Here is a 20,356-nt window from a genome sequence, read left to right as displayed (position 1 = left end):
TAAATAAGTGAGTGCATACTATGCTGCTTATCGAAGAAGACACCAACTATGTGGTTACTGAAAGTTAAAACTTGGCTAGTTCTTTTTTATTGGCCACTAGCACTGAGAGCACTGCCCTTATGGGTATAGAATATAGGAAATTCTTCTTCTTTTTAGGAACATCTTTATTAATTCTTTGAGAATTTCATACCGTGTATTTTGATCACATCCACTCTCCCCAACTCTTCCAAGAATCTGTTGTTCAAAAATATAAGCAGTTTAGCAACAGTTTTGAAGAAAACATTTATGACAAATGTATTATTTTCCCTTAAGTTTAATACTTCACTCAGTCTAATGGAAATAATTAAATTAAGATTCTTAGTAAGTACAAATAAGAAACTACATTTTGTAAAATGAAAGAAAGAAAGAAAGGAAGAAAGAAAGAAAGAAAGAAAGAAAGAGCAAGCTAGCGTTTGCCATGCTCACAAAACAATCTCTTTAACTTCTTGTCTCTAGTTGCTAACTTAGCTTTGGTACTTTTCCTAGGTATACATTCACTGGGATCTATACCTTTGAGTCACTTATAAAGATCTTGGCAAGAGGATTTTGCTTAGAAGATTTCACATTCCTTCGTGACCCATGGAACTGGCTGGATTTCAGTGTCATCGTGATGGCGTGAGTAAAAATTTTTTTTTTTTAAAGTCTGGAAAATTCAAAGCAATGCTGTAAAAATCAATCTAAGACATGTTTTGGATACAGAGCTTTCTTGTTAGTCTAATCAACTCTATGCCATATACATTATGATAATATGAATTAGACTATTAAAAGAAAGATATGTCGAACAAATCAGCAACACATGGAATCATTTTATTGTCTCTTAGTCTTTGAGAAATAACTGGAGTTACTTCATATCCCACCATCTTTTTCTTCATCAAAACCAAGTTACTTATTAACTACAATTTAATAGAAACTATGTTGCCATGATAAATTTTGCAAACAATCATCATCATGTAAATAAAAATTATATTCAAATAAAGATATATTTTTTTCCCTTAAAGGCAGCTTTCGGCCTTTGGCATCCTGAGCTTTATATCAATTCTATCTGTGTATCTCAAGGGGCTTTAGATGCCAACTCAGCATTAGTCAATTAACATGAACTTTGCCAAAACTATCAGTAACTCTGATTTAATCCTACAGGTATGTAACAGAATTTGTAAGCCTAGGCAATGTTTCAGCCCTTCGAACTTTCAGAGTCTTGAGAGCTCTGAAAACTATTTCTGTAATTCCAGGTAAGAAGAAAACGGTGTAAGGTGGTAGGCCCTTATATCTCCAACTTTTCTTGTGTGTTATTGTGTTTGTGTGTGGACTCCCTATTACAGGTATGTGACAGAGTTTGTGGACCTGGGCAATGTCTCAGCGCTGAGAACGTTCAGAGTTCTCCGAGCATTGAAAACAATATCAGTCATTCCAGGTGAGAGCTAGGTTAAACACCGAGGCTGACTTTAATCATACCATAATAACATTGGAATTGCAACCCCACCATTGAACAGGTGGCTTTTTGTTCAGGTCTGTCACAATCAAAAATGCCAGATGGTGTTTCGAGTGTTGGTTGAGTTCCTTTAAAATGTTGATAATTTCAACTTTATTCATAAAGCCAGCCTCTGAGTTTATTTAACAGAAAGTTGCATGAGATACCCACATATCATCGATGAGTGTTCTGTAATCCCCCTCCTGTATTTAAGATGTGTGTCTTCTCTCCTGCATTCTGATAAAGCTTTGATGTCATGCCCTGACTGACTGCTTTGTATTTTACCATTTGCGCTAGATCTATTAAAAAAAAAAAAATAGATCACTATTTGTAAAGGAGGAGAGGCTATGGAGCGGCATGTGCGTGGCATGGGATCTTTAGGGCCTTAAAATTCTTTTTGCCTTTTAATTCACTGCTACTTGAAGGCTGGCAAAAAGAATGGGTTGAGAGAAACAGCTTCATGAAACACCAAAGTTGAAAGAAAAAGTAATTTAGTGTTCCATATGTTTGGGGTAACACTTGATATCACACAGACAGAACTTCCTAAAAATTTGTGAACATTGGTTCAGAACCCTCTGGTGGCATGGTGTTCATATAGAAGTGGTCAGCCTTCCATCTGTTTGCAAGTCATGAGACTGTACATGAAGCTTTTATGTCTACGTAGCCACGCTGCCATTCGTGGATGATGTGGAATGTGTGCACCTATTAAGAAGACCTCTTGTCACATATCACACTCCTAAGCTGACATCTAGTTCTCTCTTCAAAGGTTTAAAGACCATCGTGGGGGCCCTGATCCAATCAGTGAAGAAGTTGTCTGACGTCATGATCCTCACTGTGTTCTGTCTCAGTGTGTTTGCTCTGATCGGGCTGCAGCTGTTCATGGGCAACCTGAGGAATAAATGCTTGCAGTGGCCCCCAAGCGATTCTGCTTTTGAAACCAACACTACTTCCTTCTTCAATGGCACAATGGGCTCAAATGGGACATTTGTTAATGTAACAATGAGCACATTCAGCTGGAAGGATTATATCGCAGATGACAGTAAGACCCATTGCCACTGTATGTTAGCCTTAGCGTTGCTAAGTGAGGTTTCAACCCTAAACAATTCAGACTATGTTTGGAGCCACTTTCTAGATAGACTTTATTAATGAACCACTGGGAGATGACTGACATAATCAAATACTGATGAATTGTTTAAAAAATTTTTCGGGGGAGGGGGTGGTGGATGCATCTGTGCACAACTGCACAGATGAAAAGGTCAGAGGTCTTGTGGAAGTTACCACGCTTCTACAGTGTGTATCCTGGGGATCAAATCCAGATCATCAAGGTCAAAAGAAGTCACCATTACCCAGTGAGTCATCTCACCGCACCAGCCCCAAAACTCTGCTGTGTTGTTCAAATAAATAGAATTACGGAATCAAATTGCTTATTTTCTATATTAACAGGCCACTTTTATGTTTTGGATGGACAAAAAGATCCTTTACTCTGTGGAAATGGCTCTGATGCAGGGTAAGAAGCAAATATTAAATAGATGATGATGATGTAGAAGAGGTGGGAGAAATATGTATAAATAACAATGAATGTCTCTCTAGGAAGTGCAGTCTCTGAACCGTAAATGATAACTGGAAAGAGAGTTTGGAAAATTCTTAGAGAATAAACATAGTCATACCACTACCACACTGCCAGATAGAAAGCCAGCTAGTTAGAAAACACATTACCCAGAAATCTGCATGGTAACCATTGTCCTCAGCTGTACCCATAAGTCAGGACAAACTGGAAGCTGCCGAGATGTCTTTGCATCTGCAAATAAACACATAAGCTGTTGTATGCACATATAATGAAACATTGTTAAAGGATCAATTAATCCAAAACTCACATTCATATGTGAGAAAGAAAAAAAAAATTCAACCTGAAAAAGCTACACACTACAAGATTCTAACCATGTGATGTCTGAAAAGGATGAAACAACAGAGATGTACCAAAGATCAAGGTTCAAAGGGACTCGTGAAGGGGAGCAAACTTGGTGAAGTACAGTATATTTTAGGTAGGAAAAGTAGTCTATATGATATTCTTATCATAAATACATCCCCCTATTTTCAAGTCATGAAATGCAGATGAAAAAAATAATTGATGCAAACTTTGGGAGGTAGGTTTGGAGATCCCATGATGAATTTTTTTTAAAAAAAATATATGTGACAAAAAAGAATTTAAAGATAGCATTATTATCTGAAACAACGTCTAACATGTAAGGTAAAGAAAACAGTGGGGTAAAATTTCCTAGATTTACTTTAGGAGGTGAGCAAAGCCTGTGACACTAGCAGAAAGGAGCAGTTGCATAGCAATGAAGCGTTGCTCACAACTGTGGCCAATCCTGACGCCCCTGCATGTATACACTAGGGTTGAATAGCTGAGGAAATGGAGAGAGATGGTGGAAGCCAGACTGCTCACTGTGAGAGTGAAAGTTACAAAGAAGCAACAGGGAAGGTCTAGAATAATCCTTGTACTAATGTGTTAGGGTTCCAGGTAAAAGAGGTTCTTCAAGTGCAGATCAATATAAACATAAATGGTTATATGTAGACATATTTATGTCCTTATGTGTATGCACATTTCAAGTCAAAATGCACGCCCGTACCTTCCTGTTCCATCAGTTGAGGGAGGGGCAGAGAAGTACTAAGGTCTTACTAGCAATAAATGCCAGCTGCCAAGACTTTGGTTTCTGATACTATTCTCCATAAGAACTAGGGCTAGCAGAGGAGTGTCTGAATCTAGCACTGCCCCAGGAAATAGAGAAAGAGATTAGTTTGAAGTACACAAGAAGGTTAAAATGTGCTAGTGGGTAAAAAGAAAAACAAGGTATGAAATGATGAACGTTGTCTGTTACAAGGGCCAATTCTAACAGTTCTCAGAGGTCAAAGATGGCAATTTTTAGCAAGAAATAAAATATCATTTAATGTATAGAATAAATACCCATAAAAACTTAGCGATTGCAGACAAATATCCCATACAGTAAAGTACCAGGTAGACTTTGGACATACCTTGCCTTTAAAGAGATTGCCACTTCTAAGTTGTTAAATATTCATGGTTCGTTCTTGTTCTATTCCAAAGAGTAGAGTCTAGAAAGGGAGGAAACTGTAAACTCAAAAAGTGGAGAAACCTATCTGGGACAGAAAGGAACTAAGGAAAAACTGAGGATATGAGCAAAGACCATACTTAATGATGATTTATTGACATTAAAACCTGAGCATCATGATACAGGAAATACCATCTTCATAATTTCCCATAAGATCACATGCTCTGAAATGTGAGGTTATTTTAGATAACTGTACAGAACTGGCTAACAGGTGATTTTGGTGATTTATTTCTCACCTGTTGATGGTTTCTCCTTTTTAATTTAAAATGATTGATTCTTAGCACTTTGTAAAGAGTGAATAACCATGACATCAGAGCAGGGACGTCTGGCTGCTTCCCCCTTGCTTTTCTAAATGGCCATAAATTTGACTCTCTTGTTCCATTTTTGGCTGGTGTCTCTAACAGATTTCACCTGCGAGCAATCAGCTAAAGTGTTCTGGAAATGAAAGCCTCGTCACAGATGATGACTCTGGCTTTTGTCAATTCCCATAAATAAAGGGTGATTGGTAGAAATAGCTGTACTTTCTCTACTGTCCCCACCATTGCTTCTTTCTTTCCCAGACAATGTCCAGAAGGGTATATCTGTGTGAAGGTTGGACGAAACCCCAACTATGGCTACACAAGCTTTGACACGTTCAGCTGGGCCTTCTTGTCCCTGTTTCGACTCATGACCCAAGACTACTGGGAGAATCTTTACCAGCTGGTATGGACTAAATTTATAGAAGTGGGATTTGTGTTGATGAACTCATACAAAATGCTAAATACTACTTTATAACACTCAGGGACATTAAGGAGGTCACAATATTATAGTGACTGTCCCTAGAGTCTTCCATAGTCTCCTCTCTTCTTCTCCCCTTCCCTCCCTTCTCTTTCTTTTGTTTCACTTCCCTTCCCCCATTGCCTCTTCCTCACCCCCATATCACTCATATGCACACTCACATATACACACAATGTAGTAAGTTTCATAGACAAAAGACCCTCTGCCTATGGCCTTCCTTCTGGAAGTACAGATATTTAAAAATAGATATAAAAAAGCATATGGGGATTCTTATATAAAGTATATATATTCATATAAACATACAAACATACTCACATTATGAAAATGTATGTATGGAGAATTTCTTATATAAATGACATTTAACTAAATCTATAGACTGGCATTTATAGTGTTGTCCTGCTTTTGGAGCCCTAATAATGATACTTTAATGTAGATTAAACAAGTCCCATTTTGAAACATATTTATCTCAAATGATACAGCAGTCATACTGCTGATACACTGATTGCAATGTTTGTGTTCATTTTAACACCAAAAACTATTTGGTCAAAATAGTTGGATATTAAAAACCATCAATCTCCTGGTTTCTAGCTATTGCAGTTCTGATTTTTATTGGGGGATATTACAGTAGAACATTAATGGAATTATCCGTTTTCTACAACAGACATTGCGTGCAGCTGGGAAAACCTACATGATATTTTTCGTCCTGGTAATTTTCCTGGGCTCATTTTATTTGGTGAACTTGATCCTGGCTGTGGTGGCCATGGCCTATGAAGAACAGAACCAGGCCACGTTGGAGGAGGCAGAGCAGAAGGAGGCGGAGTTTCAGCAGATGCTGGAGCAACTTAAGAAGCAGCAGGAAGAAGCTCAGGTATGGAGTAACAGTTGGTTCTTTATTGCTCTTTGAGTTTCTTACTAGAGATTTTTGCCTTTGTAACTGAGCTGGGGCTACCACTTTGTCTTGAACATAGCTATTGACATTAGAAGACTCCAAGCCACTCAAACTTAAAATTGTTCATAAAATTGGAGTCACATAAAAATTTTAGACATCATAAAGTAATTAGCTACCAGGCTGGTATACAACAGGGATGAAGCTTATTATGAAATGTTCTTATGGAAACTGAGAGTGGAATTTAGGAGACATAATTAAGATTTCCAACTACTAATGTACCATCTCAATTGCAACCTTCGATGTTGCGTTCTGTAGTTAATTCATCTCTAAATTTTTCTAGAAACCACTGTGAATGGCTGCTTTTAAAAGGCTCCTTTGCAGTTTCTATATTCTGTTATTCAAACTAAGGTGCCAGATAGGCATCTAAAATTAGGTAATAATTTTTTTTCAATACTGAAGTTTTTCTAGGCTACAGATATAGTAACTGAAACATTCATACTTTGAAGGGGTGGGAACACAGGATTGGATTAAAAGATGTGTGTGGGCACTCTAGTTACTACAAGATGAAGGCTGTGGGCAGACATACAGGAGACCGACCAATGTCTGTTATTGAGGCCATTCCTTGCTCCTTGCCTCCCATCACTAATAATGTTGGGCAAAGCTAGTCTTTTCATGAGCCTTAATTACAAGTATTTCTTTACAGTTATAATTTGTACTTTTCTAACAACTAACAAAGCAGAACAACTTTCTGTGTTTTTCTTTTCCTTCTGTTCCTTTCTTTTCTGAAGTTTGTGCTGAAACCTTCAGATATTTTATCTTCTTTCTTTTTCTTTTATTTGGCTTTGTATTCATTTTTAAGATTGTTTATCTTTTTACTGAGTCTGACATGGTCATTATGCACTATGGGCACAGGTCTTTGACATACGTATGCTTTGCTGAAGCTGATTTTCCATTTATCTGATAATAGGTTTAAAGCAAGTGGTTTTATTTTCATTAAGCAGAGTTTATTACATTTCTTTTTTTTTTTTAAGATTTAAGGCTTTCGGTATGGCATCTAAATTATTTTTAAATAAGTCCCTCAAATTTGTTCTTATATTGTCTCCCAAAGTTATACAACTTTCTGCATTACCTTGTGCTCAATTCACAGTCATAGTGAATGTATGTGCAAAATATATATTCTGTTGTATATGTTCTGTTTTGCATACATAGGAAGGTAATTATTTCAAAGCCATTTGGGGAATAAATATCATTTCTCTGCTAAATTGATGTAGTATTTTTGTCAAAAGCCTCTATGTGAATTTGGTTGTATACTCTAATCTGGTTTGCTGGTGTATTCATTATAGTGTCTCTTACACCAGCACTGTAGTCTCTGAACTGTTGTATTTATAATAAGTTTTATAGACATCTGTGTTAACTATGTATTTGGTTTTCTTTTCAAAGATATTTTGATTTTTTCCAAATGAGTTTTAAAATAAGCTTCTCTACTTCAGATTAGATAGTTTCTATCTCAGTATCTTCATGTTGACCATTATTTTCTATTATTGCCTAATTTGCTGTTAGTTTTATCTTGTCTACTTTTCTTATCAGACATTGTGACTGTCCCTATACATGTTTACATGATACTAAACATGTATAGTGCAGTAGTAGCATTGCTTTACTGTTTTCGTCTCCTGTCTGTTTCCATTTATGGTATGCTGCTTAATGTTTTGTGTTTATCATGTGTTTCAATTTTTTCCTTTTTAAAGTTCTGAAAATCCTAAACTGAAGTCTAGGAAGGTCATTTGGGATTTGCTAGATATTTTCGTATTCCTATAAAAATCCTTGGTCTTTGTGATGAAACATTTCCAACATGAATCAGCAATTGGACATTTCACATCTTCTAATATTTGAAGATTTGTCAGATAGGACCAGAGTAGTATTTAACATAAAGATGATTAGTCACCCACAGCTGCATGACAACCCTTCCTAAATACTTCACTCAATATTCTTTAAAATGAAATGCTTACCAATGGAAGTACACACGTAGCTTAGTGTGAGTGGGGGGTGCCTTAACTCTAATATTCACCTCAGGAAAACAGAGAGAGAGAGAGAGAGAGAGAGAGAGAGAGAGAGAGAAGTAATCTGAGTACTCAAGGTGGATCTCAGAAGAGCTCCATAATTCTTTCTTCTTTTAGCCCTTTCCTTATGTGTCTGTTCTGAGAACGAGAGCCACCTTGGTTAGCCTGCGTTTTTAGCTCCATCTCCCCGACTGAGGAAGTGCACAGAGATACATTTCCACTGCATTTACATCTACAAGTCCAAGATTTTATGACTATCAGCACTACTGGAGCTTTGGTGCTTTACCATTTCCCAATATTTTAGAACATCCTGACTAGAGCTTTTGTGTCTTCAGAACCATCATCTTACCTACATTTTTTTTGTTGTTTTATTATTTTAGGAGAGGGAAAATCTCCTGCTATTCCGGCTGGACCAGAAGTAAAAGTCCATGTAAAAAGTTTTACCTGCCAGCTTTTTATAGCTTGTTTATTTATTTGTTTGTTTCAGATGAATAGACATAGATCTTTTCATTACCATTTGAATTACAGTGGATAATTGGAATTTATAGAACCAAAAATTAATTTTTCAACAATTCTGAGTTACTTATAAATGCTACATAGACAACACATGGCAAAAGAGTCTGTTACCCCTGACATGCAACTACTTTCTGGTAAAATATGACACAAATTTAAAATGTATAGTCTTTTAAACTTGAGAAATGAAACCCTAAACTAGGTTTAGACTATTATAAATAACAAGAGTTTAAAGGAGCTGGTTGTCTACCTCATGTTTAAATCATCTAAAATGTGCCATTCTCCACTAAATTATCAATTATTAAATTGTAGTGGCCAAATCAACATGATTGGATATAATGTTAACTCTCCATCACTTAAAATATCGCTTAGGGGTGAGGGGCACTTGAAATCAGAGTACCAAGTCCATTTTAGCTTTTTTTGATAACATGGTTAATAATGATTGGGGAATGATGGGGAGAGGAATGGAAAGTTACTTGGTGCACCATGAGGGTGTATGTTCTTCAACAAAGCTCAGATCTTTCCATTACTTAGGACCTTTTAGAGCGTGCCTTCTAGCCAATGATCTCATGAAACACGGCATTGCTTTCATTTGTATTTAATGTTTGTTAAGGGTCCTGTAGGGTTAATCATTTTGTAGAAGTGAAATTTAACCTATTCCAGGCTCATTAGGTCTACTGGAAAAATATTAGAGAAAGCTGTAGGATTCAATTTGAAATCATGATATTTAGTAGATGTACTACAAAATGGTAGGCCTGAAGCATGCATAGTTAATGTCTTATAACTTTGAATGGGGTTTTAACTTGATTCCATGTTTTAAACGACATGTGACTGTGTTTTTAAGTTATACAGCTTGAGTCATAAAGTATTGACCTAAGAGAATATCACCTACTCAAACATTCAGCACTAACTTGTTATTGGTTATAAGAGGAATTTAGGATGTTAGTTGTGAACAATTCACTATTAACCGGAGCAAGCAGGAAGTTGGCAGCATCACAAGTTGGGCATAAACAGGTGCACGGACACGAGCGACTACAGGAAACATCTGCCTTTAAGGGAGTCGGCCAAGCTCTGAGAGCCCAACCATTGACAGATTTGAGCTGATGAGTGACATGGAAAATGTGTTGTGTCGGAGGTTGCTTTTGTTGCCTTAAAAAAAAAAAATCCGTTTTGGTTTAGAATTGTTTGAACTGGTACTGAGAATAGGCAGGGAAATTGTGTCATATGCAAAACAAACTCCAGAAGTGATTTCTGTGAGTGATAATTTCAGGACCGTGGCCAGAGGGTGTAAGCACTACTTCCTGTGTTTCCATGTTTCCGGGGACAAACAAGTCGATAAATGATCATCTGTAGCAGTTCTGTGTCTGTGTCTCTCTAGAAGGAGAAAAGCAAAACTAGGACTTTATTTGGATAGAGCAAAGATACATATGTATTTATTCCTTCAACAATGCATATAGTGTACCTCTTATGTATAACACACTCTGTGCTGTGACTTGCTACCAACAAGTGCTTTATTGCCTTGCTTTATTGAACAGAAATGGTTATATTATGCAGCATCTTCACTATTCGTCATCTGTCTACACAATTTAACAAATAATAGACAACCAAGAATCCAAAGAATTATCGACTGTCTTACTATCATACATATTATGGACAGCTAAATGCTGCAAAACAGCTTCAATTACTACATGTAGGCCTTGTCTCATATCAATGCTTAAATCTGGGACCCTTCATGGGTCCAAATTCAAGCATGACTCAGTATCCATCACCCCACTGAGGTCCTACTGATCCCAGAGAAGCTGAAACATGGTGTTTTATAGTCTAAGGCTTTTTATTTTAGTGAACATAAAGTTGAAAAACAAAATTATTGAAGAGGGCTTCCTTCTTCTCAGCAGAGGACAAAGCACACAGCGATGACAAAATTTGTCAAACAGGTTTTTACCTGTATCCCTTTCAAAAACCTAGTGCCTCTACACACACTGTTCTCACACAGCCATCCATGAGATCTTGAAAACCAAGGCTAAGCTGTCCCCCACTGTCCACCATCGTCAGACAGTTGATAGTAAGATGCCTTTTAAATCTTTGCTCCCAGCGCATTTGCTGAGGGCTTTCTAAGTAGGTGTCACACTGTAAAGGAGTGAGGTGCTCGTGCGACGTCCAAGAGGAAGGTAGAAAAAAAAATGGTAGATATGTTACAATTATTTATACTTGATAATGATACATGTAAAAAGTGTGACCAATATTTTCCTAATTGAACCTTTTCCACTCTGAGCTTATGTTTAAAAACAGGAACATACTTAATGGGTACTTGGCTCAATACATGGTGTGTTGTTTCATATCCTTGCTAAGTCATGGTTAAATCATTTCCAGCCTCAAATTATTATTCCTGCAATAAAAATGCAAAATATTTGCCATGGTTTTTTTTTTAACCACAGATCTGGCTTTGTTTCATTGATAAATTCATAAATTCAAAATTTATAAGAATTCATGTGGAGATACACAGAGAAAATATATGAGATGTTCTCATACTCTTAAAAAATTAGTGAATCGTTTATTGATAATGCTTATCTCTTATGAAATTTATAAACATTTAAAATTTTACAACCAAAAGTGATATGCCACACTGTCTGGAATTAAAACATAGGACTAGGTGTAACCCCAGCTAAAGATGAAAAGGAACTGGTCAATCCATGACAGGCCTCCCATGTGAGGTAAAAGAGCCACAGACTGAAAGTTTGGGTTAGGTTGGGTTTGGGATGGGGCCCATGTAGCCCAGGCTGGCTTCAAATTCCCTGTCTTCCTTTTTTCTGCCTCCCAAATGCCAGGGTTACAAATGTGTGCCACCACACCCTGAGCTTTAAATGTCACAAAATTCAAAGAAAAGCAAACAAATGAAGTAGGCCCACAAGCTTATTCACAATCACACAGAAGAGGAACAGTCCTGGAAAGAAGAGGGACAGTGGTTGAAGAGGATCTACCTCTGAGGAAACAGGCTTTTAATGTAGATAAGTTCTTTCAGGTCAGCAAATGTCTCCTGAACTAACCTCCGAAGAATTTAGTATTAAAGGCCGGTCCAAAGCAGACGCTATACTGGGCTGTTTTTGCTTTAATGCACATTGCGGTATGCTCTTTAAAAAGGTAAAGGTTATTGTCAAGGAAACTAGAATGCAGGATTCTCCCTCCTATTGGTCATAGGTGGCAGCATGGTGGCCTGCATTCCTACTCCGGGTGCTTACTCTAAGCTGCTTGTCTTGATTCTCAACAGGCAGTGGCTGCAGCCTCAGCAGCATCCAGAGACTTCAGTGGGATAGGAGGGTTAGGAGAACTTCTGGAGAGTTCTTCAGAAGCTTCCAAGTTGAGCTCCAAGAGTGCCAAGGAGTGGAGGAACCGGAGGAAGAAGAGGAGACAGAGGGAGCACTTGGAGGGAAACCACAGAGCCGAAGGAGACAGGTTTCCTAAGTCGGAATCTGAAGACAGCGTCAAGCGAAGAAGCTTCCTGTTCTCCCTGGATGGGAACCCGCTGACCGGCGACAAGAAGCTGTGCTCTCCTCATCAGGTATTGAGGTCTGATGCTCTGTAAATCACTGCAGCAGGTTCTGGTAGATCTCTATAATGTGTCCTTTGAGTGACAGGGTGGTGGCATCATCAAGTTATTTTAAAATTTATCATTAGTTGTCTTAGAAAGGGATTTTGAAAACTTTAAGATAATTGTCATTAAACATTTTACATCTTTGAGAGCATATCATTGAATTTTTTTTAAGTATAGCCTGTTTCTCAAAATATTTCACTGAGATTATATAGGAAGCAGCTATTCAAATAGTTTTCCCTTTTTAAGTACTCTGATACACTTGGCTTCTTTATGAACCTTCTGCTTTAAATATAGGAAATAATATTATAACATTTATATGAGTTCTGGAAATGGATGTCTCATGACTTGCCTGTTTCTTTAACATGAAAACTCAACTTAGGAGTCTCCATTGTCATGACATGTTACACAGGAAAGAAGAATTATAATCTAACTGCTCTTGAAAAGGGAACATTAAACTCAGTCATTTAGTAGTGGGAATTAAGGCCAGCCCTCCAGTTCACAGTACCAATGTTAGCATATCATGTCGGCCAGAAACAACAAAGTAGTTTTGACTTTTTTTTAACTTAAATAAAGATTACAAAATTCAAACAGTAAGTAGTAGTATTGAAAACCAAGATAAGCCGGGCAGTGGTGGCGCATGCCTTTAATCCCAGCACTTGGGAGGCAGAGACAGGCAGATTTCTGAGTTTGAGGCTAGCCTGGTCTACAGAGTGAGTTCCAGGACAACCAGGGCTACACAGAGAAACCCTGTCTCGAAAAAAAACCAACCAAACAAACAAACAAAAACCAAAGATAAATGCCATTGTACTTTGAGGTCTATTTTATCTACTAGTACAGTTTGTGCCATAAATTACAGACTCTTCAATTATGTTAATTTACTCAAAAGCTATACACAATTGTCAGCGCATTGAGGATCATAGTAAACAACCAATTTAAAGCAAAAACAACAAATAAAAAGCTGTAAGTCGACCACAGAGTATAACATCCTCCTAATAAGAAACAATACTTCAAGGAAATTAAATAGTGACTGTCATAAACTTTGACAAAAAGAGAGTGTCAATCACAAATTTTATCCCAGTAGAGTACTTGGTTATTTTCTTATTTTGATTTTATTCACTTTTAGACAGGGTCTCACTCTGCAGCCCAGACTATCCTTGAACTTTAGCTTTGAATTCTCTGTTTTAAACAGCTATGTAAGCATTATGTAGAAATCCTATGTATTTAAGGGAAAGTTAAAGCTGATTACTTCTAATGAAAGAGACTAAAAAAGTGTTGATTATTAGACAAGAAAGGATTATTTCCCTTCTTGTCTAAAAATGTACACATTACTTTCTTCAAGCAGCAAGTATTTATTAAGCACTGTCTTGGTTTCTTTTCCAGTAGCTGTGATAACAAAAGTACCGTGTAAGAATGGGTTTATTCTGGCTTATGAATCCAGGTGATAGTCTGTCATTGCAGGGAAGTCAAACGGGAGCTGGAGACAGCTGGTACTGTGTCATCCATAGTCAAGAAACAGAGCCACGATTCTTTAACTTGCCACCCTCTCTCTTCCTTCAGTTTAGGACTCAGCCCATGGGTGGTGCCAGTCACACTTAGGGTTGGTTTTCTCACCTCGATTAACTCAATTAAGATAATCCTCTACACAAATATTCAGAGGCCCAATCTCGAGGCAATTAAAGATTATATGAATTTGAGAATTAACACTAATCATCACAATTGCCATTTATGCAACAGAAAGCTCTCTAGATGTTGAAAATTCCATAATGAGAAATTAGTTTCCATTCACTGATATAATGGAACTTTATTCTAAAGGTTGATACAGTAATCATGTCAGACATGTTGCACACTACCTTGGATGGTGATAAATACTGTGGGAACAGGAGCCATATAATTGATGGTAAAATTTTAAGTTGCATGGTTTGAAATGACATTCTAAGATTTTGAAAGGTCAAGAGAAGAAGATACACCATGGGACTCCCTTCCAGGTCCAGCGTAAGGGATATTGCAAAATCCTTATGTGAGAATATGCTCACAACCCTCACAGAGCAATGAGGCTCGGGTAGCTGATGCTGGGGGAGCCACAGAGGGGAAGTAGCAGAAGGAAGGTAGCTCGTCATTAATATTTGAACACTAAAAGTAAAAGTGGTATGTGCATTTGAACAATCCCTTGTGTATTTGTAGATAGACGGATGAAAGATGACAAATGATTCTGGGTTAGTTGGGTAAATAGTTGGTGGATAGACCTTCAAACATAAAGAAAATACCGATGAGTGCTAAATCTCCAGATCTAGCTGAAAAAGAAGGCATTAATACAGTACTCTCCAGCAGGACCATGCCAGACACTCTTTACAGTGTTTGTTTTGTAGGTGTCAAAAGGCTTTCTCTTCTATGAAAGAGAGTCTGAGATGGCAACAGGAACATCAAACACTAATTGACTGGGCATACTCTTCAAAACAATGTAAATCTCCTGGAGTAAAATCTCCTGAGAATGTCAAAGCAGAGAAACCATAAGTTATAGGCACCCTGTCTTCCTCCACTGATGTGAATCTGAATGTTATTTTACATGTATTGCATTACTTACATTTATAGGCATGGCACATAGTCATTGTACATCATGAAATTAGTTAAAGATGTATAATGGAGATTCTTCTTCCTCAGGACTTTTATCCCTGCTGTGTGGACACACTGGGACCATGCATTTTAAACCAGGAGCTTATAGCTATAACCAAATATAGTTGTTGATGTATTTAAGTTGAGATGTGACACAAATGAGTGTTTCCAACAAATATACATTCTACAAAGTCTACGAAGACACCTGTTAATTCCCTGCATCTTCTTCATTGTTCTCAACCCATGTTGGGTTTGGACCGTACACACTGGGTTATGTCACAGAGAATCAGTGCTCACACTTACTCTTTTATTATTGAAATTTAAGAAAAAGTCCATGCACTTATCTTTTTAGTACAGAGGAAAACAAAACAAAGCCAACACCTGTAATTTATGTTCTAAGAGGCATGAGGCGAGGAGAAATGGTCCTTTAGTTCAGCATAAAAGCTTTCTCTAGAAAAAAAAAAAAAAAAAAAAAAGCTTGCCACAGCTGCGGGTATTCCCTTAACTCCGCTGCATCTTACAAGGGTGTTATTTTTGGTTTATTTTCTCTGAATACTATTTTTGTTATCTTCTTTTTCTGGTTCTGTTGCCTTGAAAGCTGTGCCCACACCCATTATTATACTTTCCAAAGAGTGAAAAGAAGTTCAAATAAACTCAAAGATCTGGACCGTCTCTGAAAAATACCCATACATAAAAGCATGCCAGTTTAAGGCATGTTCAGACATGTTATAGATGCATGACCATAGCACATACCCCCAAGGATTGTAACATATGCAGATTCTCACTTCCAGAGACAGTTTTAGAACACAAGTAGATTAAGATTATTATACTTAACCTTTCTATAAATTAATGTAAGTTGTACCAAAGAGAAATGTAAGTTTATACTTTTCTGGGTATAGAAGATCTATCTGGGTTTGGAATCTGCTGGAAAGTGGGTTAAAAATCTAAGTTATGTAATCACATCTATTATGTCTTCACCATGTGTTTGTGTGTGTGTGTGTGTGTGTGTGTGTGTAACAAAACACCGGAGACCAGGTGGTTTATACAGATCTGTATTTTGACATATAATCTGGAGGCTGGAACATGATGATAGCTTCATCCTGGTTTCTGAGAAAGCCTTATGAGTGGAAGGGCAAATGACCTCACTCAAAAAAGAAAAGAGGGGAACAAATTCTGTGATGCATAACTCAGAAAAGCATTAATCTATTCATGAGGGCTCTATCTCTAAAAACTATCCCATCATGGAATTATGTTTCTAACGAACTCTTGGTGTACACACATAGACACACACAGACACCCACACAGATATATATGTGTATATCTGTGTGTGTCTAATATGTGTGTGTGTGTGTGTCGATAGATAGATAGATAGATAGATAGATAGATAGATAGATAGATAGTCTGGGAAGTTTCAAAGCACTCAGTCTCCTATAGCCAATATTTTATTGCATATGTCAAGGGTGGGATTAAGCATGTCAGTATTCTTAAAGTGAAGAACACAGCTTTAAGTCTTTGGATACAATTTGTCTAATCTGTGCCTGACACAGGTTCTACACTCTTATTTGAACTGGGTGCTGTAGAGACACAGTACAGTTTAGGCACACCCTACAGCTACTGGGTCCTGTGGAGAATTTACTTAACAAAAGACACATTTCAGAATGAAAAGTTCCTTTTAAGAAGTTTTAAAGGACACAGGCAGTCATCTGGGGAAAGTCATAAACACAGAGTTAAAAATGAGACCCAAGACAATCAGTCTAGGCTAATTAGGCAGAGAAATAAAAAAGAGAAAACAAAAACAAATTAAATGTCTTTTTCCTCTGTTTTCTCCACTAAGATTATATTTGGTTTTATACTAGAAATGAAAACGGAAGCACGAACCAGTTGCTGCCTGTGCTTGATTAACGAATTAGCATATATACATACGTTAATATATTAGTATATATTAGTCTCTTCAGTTTTGATTTGATTTGGTGTTGAGACAGAATCTTGCAGTGCAACACTGACTAACCTAAAGTTCTCAGTCTTCCTGCTTCTGCTTCCCAAGGGCTAGCACAATAAGCAAGCATGTGCCTACCATGTTTCAGACACGGCTATGTGGTGTGTGGGTGTGCATTTGTGTGTGTGTGTGTGTGTGTGTGTGTGTGGTAATAGTGGTTATGAAGAGAGTTGGGGCAGGGAATAAGAGTTCAAGAAAAGAAGCAAAAAGAAATACCATTATTAATGATGAGGAGAGCAAAAAAATCTTCCGTCCCTTGACCAGGAGTATTTTTAGAAACTATCACCAAAGTAAAATTAATCCTGAGTTACTCAATACAGTTTAAAATCCATTCAAAGAGTCAAAAAAGGATATGAGCTACATCCTGTTTTCTGGTATTAGGGAACAGCTTATCGCTTTATTTGTAAATGTGTATGATAAACATTTTTGTGGGCTGGGGATGTAGCCCAGTGGGATATGTTTGCCTAGCCAATGCTGAGTGATCCAGGGTTACATTACCCAGTTCAGAAAGGGAAAAAAAATCAAGAAAGCCCAAGGTGTCTTTATTTTGAATTACCTAACTCTCATTAGTGGAATTAACATGAAGTCACAAGAATTTCCTTCTTTGTTCCAGTCAGTCCTGTTATATGCCTTGGTTCTTTAAGCTAGTGTTAAAATTTTTAGGCAGAGTTCAACAGAGAGCATTAAAAATCCTCTTACATTTGCTGTGGCACATAGACCCTCAGATCAAGTGACTCGCTGGCCACCCTGGTGGAAATGGTTAGACAATCTGGAAGTTCTGTGACATGCTTCCCATTTAGGCAGAGACAAATGCGTCTCAAAACCTTCCTGGTAGAAGCCAGAGGAGAACAAGGATCCAATGATATTGTTTTTCGTACTGGAGTTATTAAGGTGATGATTTAAGTACTTTTAGAATTTGGTATAAATATTTAGAGTCTGAACTAACAGTCTCAAGTCAGTTTTTTTTCCCAAGTTGCATGCCCTTCAGATCACAGAACTGAGCAGTGAAAGTTATCTTGTACTTCTCTGTACCACCCCCTGCCCTCATTGTAATAAATAACACACTCCATCTCACAGTGCGAGAGTGAAGCTTAGATGAAGTGCTTGTGAATTTAGTCAATTGTGAATCGGGAGTCTTAGAGTGGCATGCTTTATGATGAAATGTATCCTGACGTTTGCACTGTGGTCTTCAATATAAAAAAGGAAACCGATATGCCCCTATGAATTCCATCTACCTACATTTAAAGAAAAAGCTGACAGCAACCCAAAAGCAAACGGTTTCTGCAATCGTACGATTTTTATTAAACAATTATGTCCCACCCTGCCCCTGTCCCCGATCTCTTCCTTCCTTGTTTTCTCCTCAGTCTCTCTTGAGTATCCGTGGCTCCCTGTTTTCCCCGAGACGCAATAGCAAAACGAGCATTTTCAGCTTCAGAGGTCGGGCGAAGGACGTGGGGTCTGAGAATGACTTTGCGGATGATGAGCACAGCACCTTTGAAGATAGCGAGAGCAGGAGAGACTCACTGTTTGTGCCGCACAGACCTGGAGAGCGACGCAACAGTAACGTTAGTCAGGCCAGTATGTCATCCAGGATGGTGCCAGGGCTTCCAGCAAATGGGAAGATGCACAGCACTGTGGATTGCAATGGTGTGGTTTCCTTGGTGGGTGGACCCTCAGCTCTTAAGTCACCTACTGGACAGCTTCTGCCAGAGGTGATAATACATAAACCAGCTACTACTGACAGTTTACTTCAATTGAAATTAAAAAATTCAGGCCTGGGAAGTTGAGCCTGTTCTGTGATACTAATTCCTCCAAATGAAAGTGCTTAAAAGTAACATGATAACATGATTAGGTGAATGAAAAACACAAAACAAAATAAAAACAAACAAGCAAAAAAAAAAAAAAAAAAAACCCAAACCAAACCAAACCAAAATCTAAACTTGTGTGGAAATATTAGCTTTTTAAGGTTAAAAGTACTCAAAATTTAGAATCTGAGATAAAGCACAAATCTACAACTTTAGTAGATTTATTACAAATACAAAATAATGAGCACTTTCGCAATCAAATATTATTAATGTTTCCCTTAAATTATATAATCATCCATCAGGTCATATTCTGAAATGTTTGTACTAAAATTAAATATTGTAATGACTAATGTATTGACAATGGACAGTTTTAAACATCTGTCGATATTACAGTGCTATTTGAAAAAATATTCCAAAATAAAATGTGTTGATGAAATGGCATATGGAAATAAAGAAATCTCAGGAAAGCACACACATTTCATTGTCCATCTGTGTATGTGCATGGAAAAAAAATGGCCCATATATGTCAGTTTGTCAATATAGCCTCAAAGAAAATAATCCAGCCTTGAGACTATATAATAATATTTAGTTTTGTGGAAAGATTGACTATTCCTCACTGCTATAAGTTGTAGAATAATCTGTATTTGAATGAAAAACTAATTACAGCATGCTTATAAAAAAAATTCCCCCCCCAGAACATTGCCATGTTGTTTAAAATGCTTGTGTAAAATAGTTGCTTTATAAAGTTGCATCCAGCCAGTGAACTCTTGTCAAAGGACCTGTGTTCTTTAAAAAAAAAAAAAAAACCTGTTTATAGAATATGATAATCTATTCAATATCTTCATGTCTTATTATTACTTGCGATTGTTACCTGAAAAAAAAAAACTTGCACGAAGCATGATTTTCCAGAGAGATGCTATATATTCTTGTGTCATCAGTGGAGAAGGGTGGTTTGAGCCATCAGTATTTGGTTTGCAGGGTACCACCACTGAAACGGAAGTCAGGAAGAGGAGGCTAAGTTCTTACCAGATTTCCATGGAAATGCTGGAGGATTCCTCTGGAAGACAAAGAGCCATGAGCATAGCCAGTATCCTGACCAACACCATGGAGGGTAAGAGTCAGCCTGCGAGAGCCTGCTTCACATTGACTGGCTACTCTGAACACAGGTTCTTTTTGCAGACAGTCTAATTTATTTTCAAGTCTAAAATTATGGGGTGTTTGTGTGTGTGTGTGTGTGTGTGTGTCTGTGTGTCTGTGTGTGTGTGTCTGTGTGCTGTGTGTGTGTGAGAGAGAGAAAGAGAGAGAGAGAGAGAGAGAGAGAGAGAGAGAGAGAGAAACAGAGAGAGAAACAGAGAGAGAGAGTACGTTTTTCATATTACTTATCGAGTATTAACCTAGTTGTCTTTCATTTACATTTTTACTTTGCCTATAGAGTGGTATGCCTTTCCTTTGATATCATATCATTGAAGACATTTTCTAGTGTTA

General features: G+C 37.4%; 1 protein-coding gene across 7 annotated transcripts in view; it reads left to right on the top strand.

Moving 5' to 3' along the window:
• Positions 1-20,356, top strand: part of Scn3a (sodium voltage-gated channel alpha subunit 3) — a 110,100-nt gene that overhangs the window by 39,204 nt on the left and 50,540 nt on the right. The window contains exons 5-13 of one of the 7 annotated variants that reach the window (XM_034494522.2): positions 526-654; positions 1,359-1,450; positions 2,274-2,546; positions 2,951-3,014; positions 5,196-5,337; positions 6,074-6,280; positions 12,137-12,427; positions 18,431-18,631; positions 19,850-19,982. In XM_034494522.2, coding sequence (XP_034350413.1) covers positions 526-654; positions 1,359-1,450; positions 2,274-2,546; positions 2,951-3,014; positions 5,196-5,337; positions 6,074-6,280; positions 12,137-12,427; positions 18,431-18,631; positions 19,850-19,982 — 1,532 coding nt within the window. Of the gene's footprint in view, positions 1-525; positions 655-1,176; positions 1,269-1,358; positions 1,451-2,273; positions 2,547-2,950; positions 3,015-5,195; positions 5,338-6,073; positions 6,281-12,136; positions 12,428-18,430; positions 18,779-19,849; positions 19,983-20,356 lie in introns of those variants that run through there. The other 6 variants (XM_034494517.2, XM_034494513.2, XM_034494523.2 and 3 more) reach the window with 6 other exon arrangements.

The sequence above is a fragment of the Arvicanthis niloticus genome, chromosome 2, assembly GCF_011762505.2.
Source record: "Arvicanthis niloticus isolate mArvNil1 chromosome 2, mArvNil1.pat.X, whole genome shotgun sequence".
Lineage (NCBI taxonomy): Eukaryota > Metazoa > Chordata > Mammalia > Rodentia > Muridae > Arvicanthis > Arvicanthis niloticus.
The sequence above is the reverse complement of the archived record's forward strand: the minus strand, read 5'-3'. Positions and strand labels throughout refer to the sequence as shown.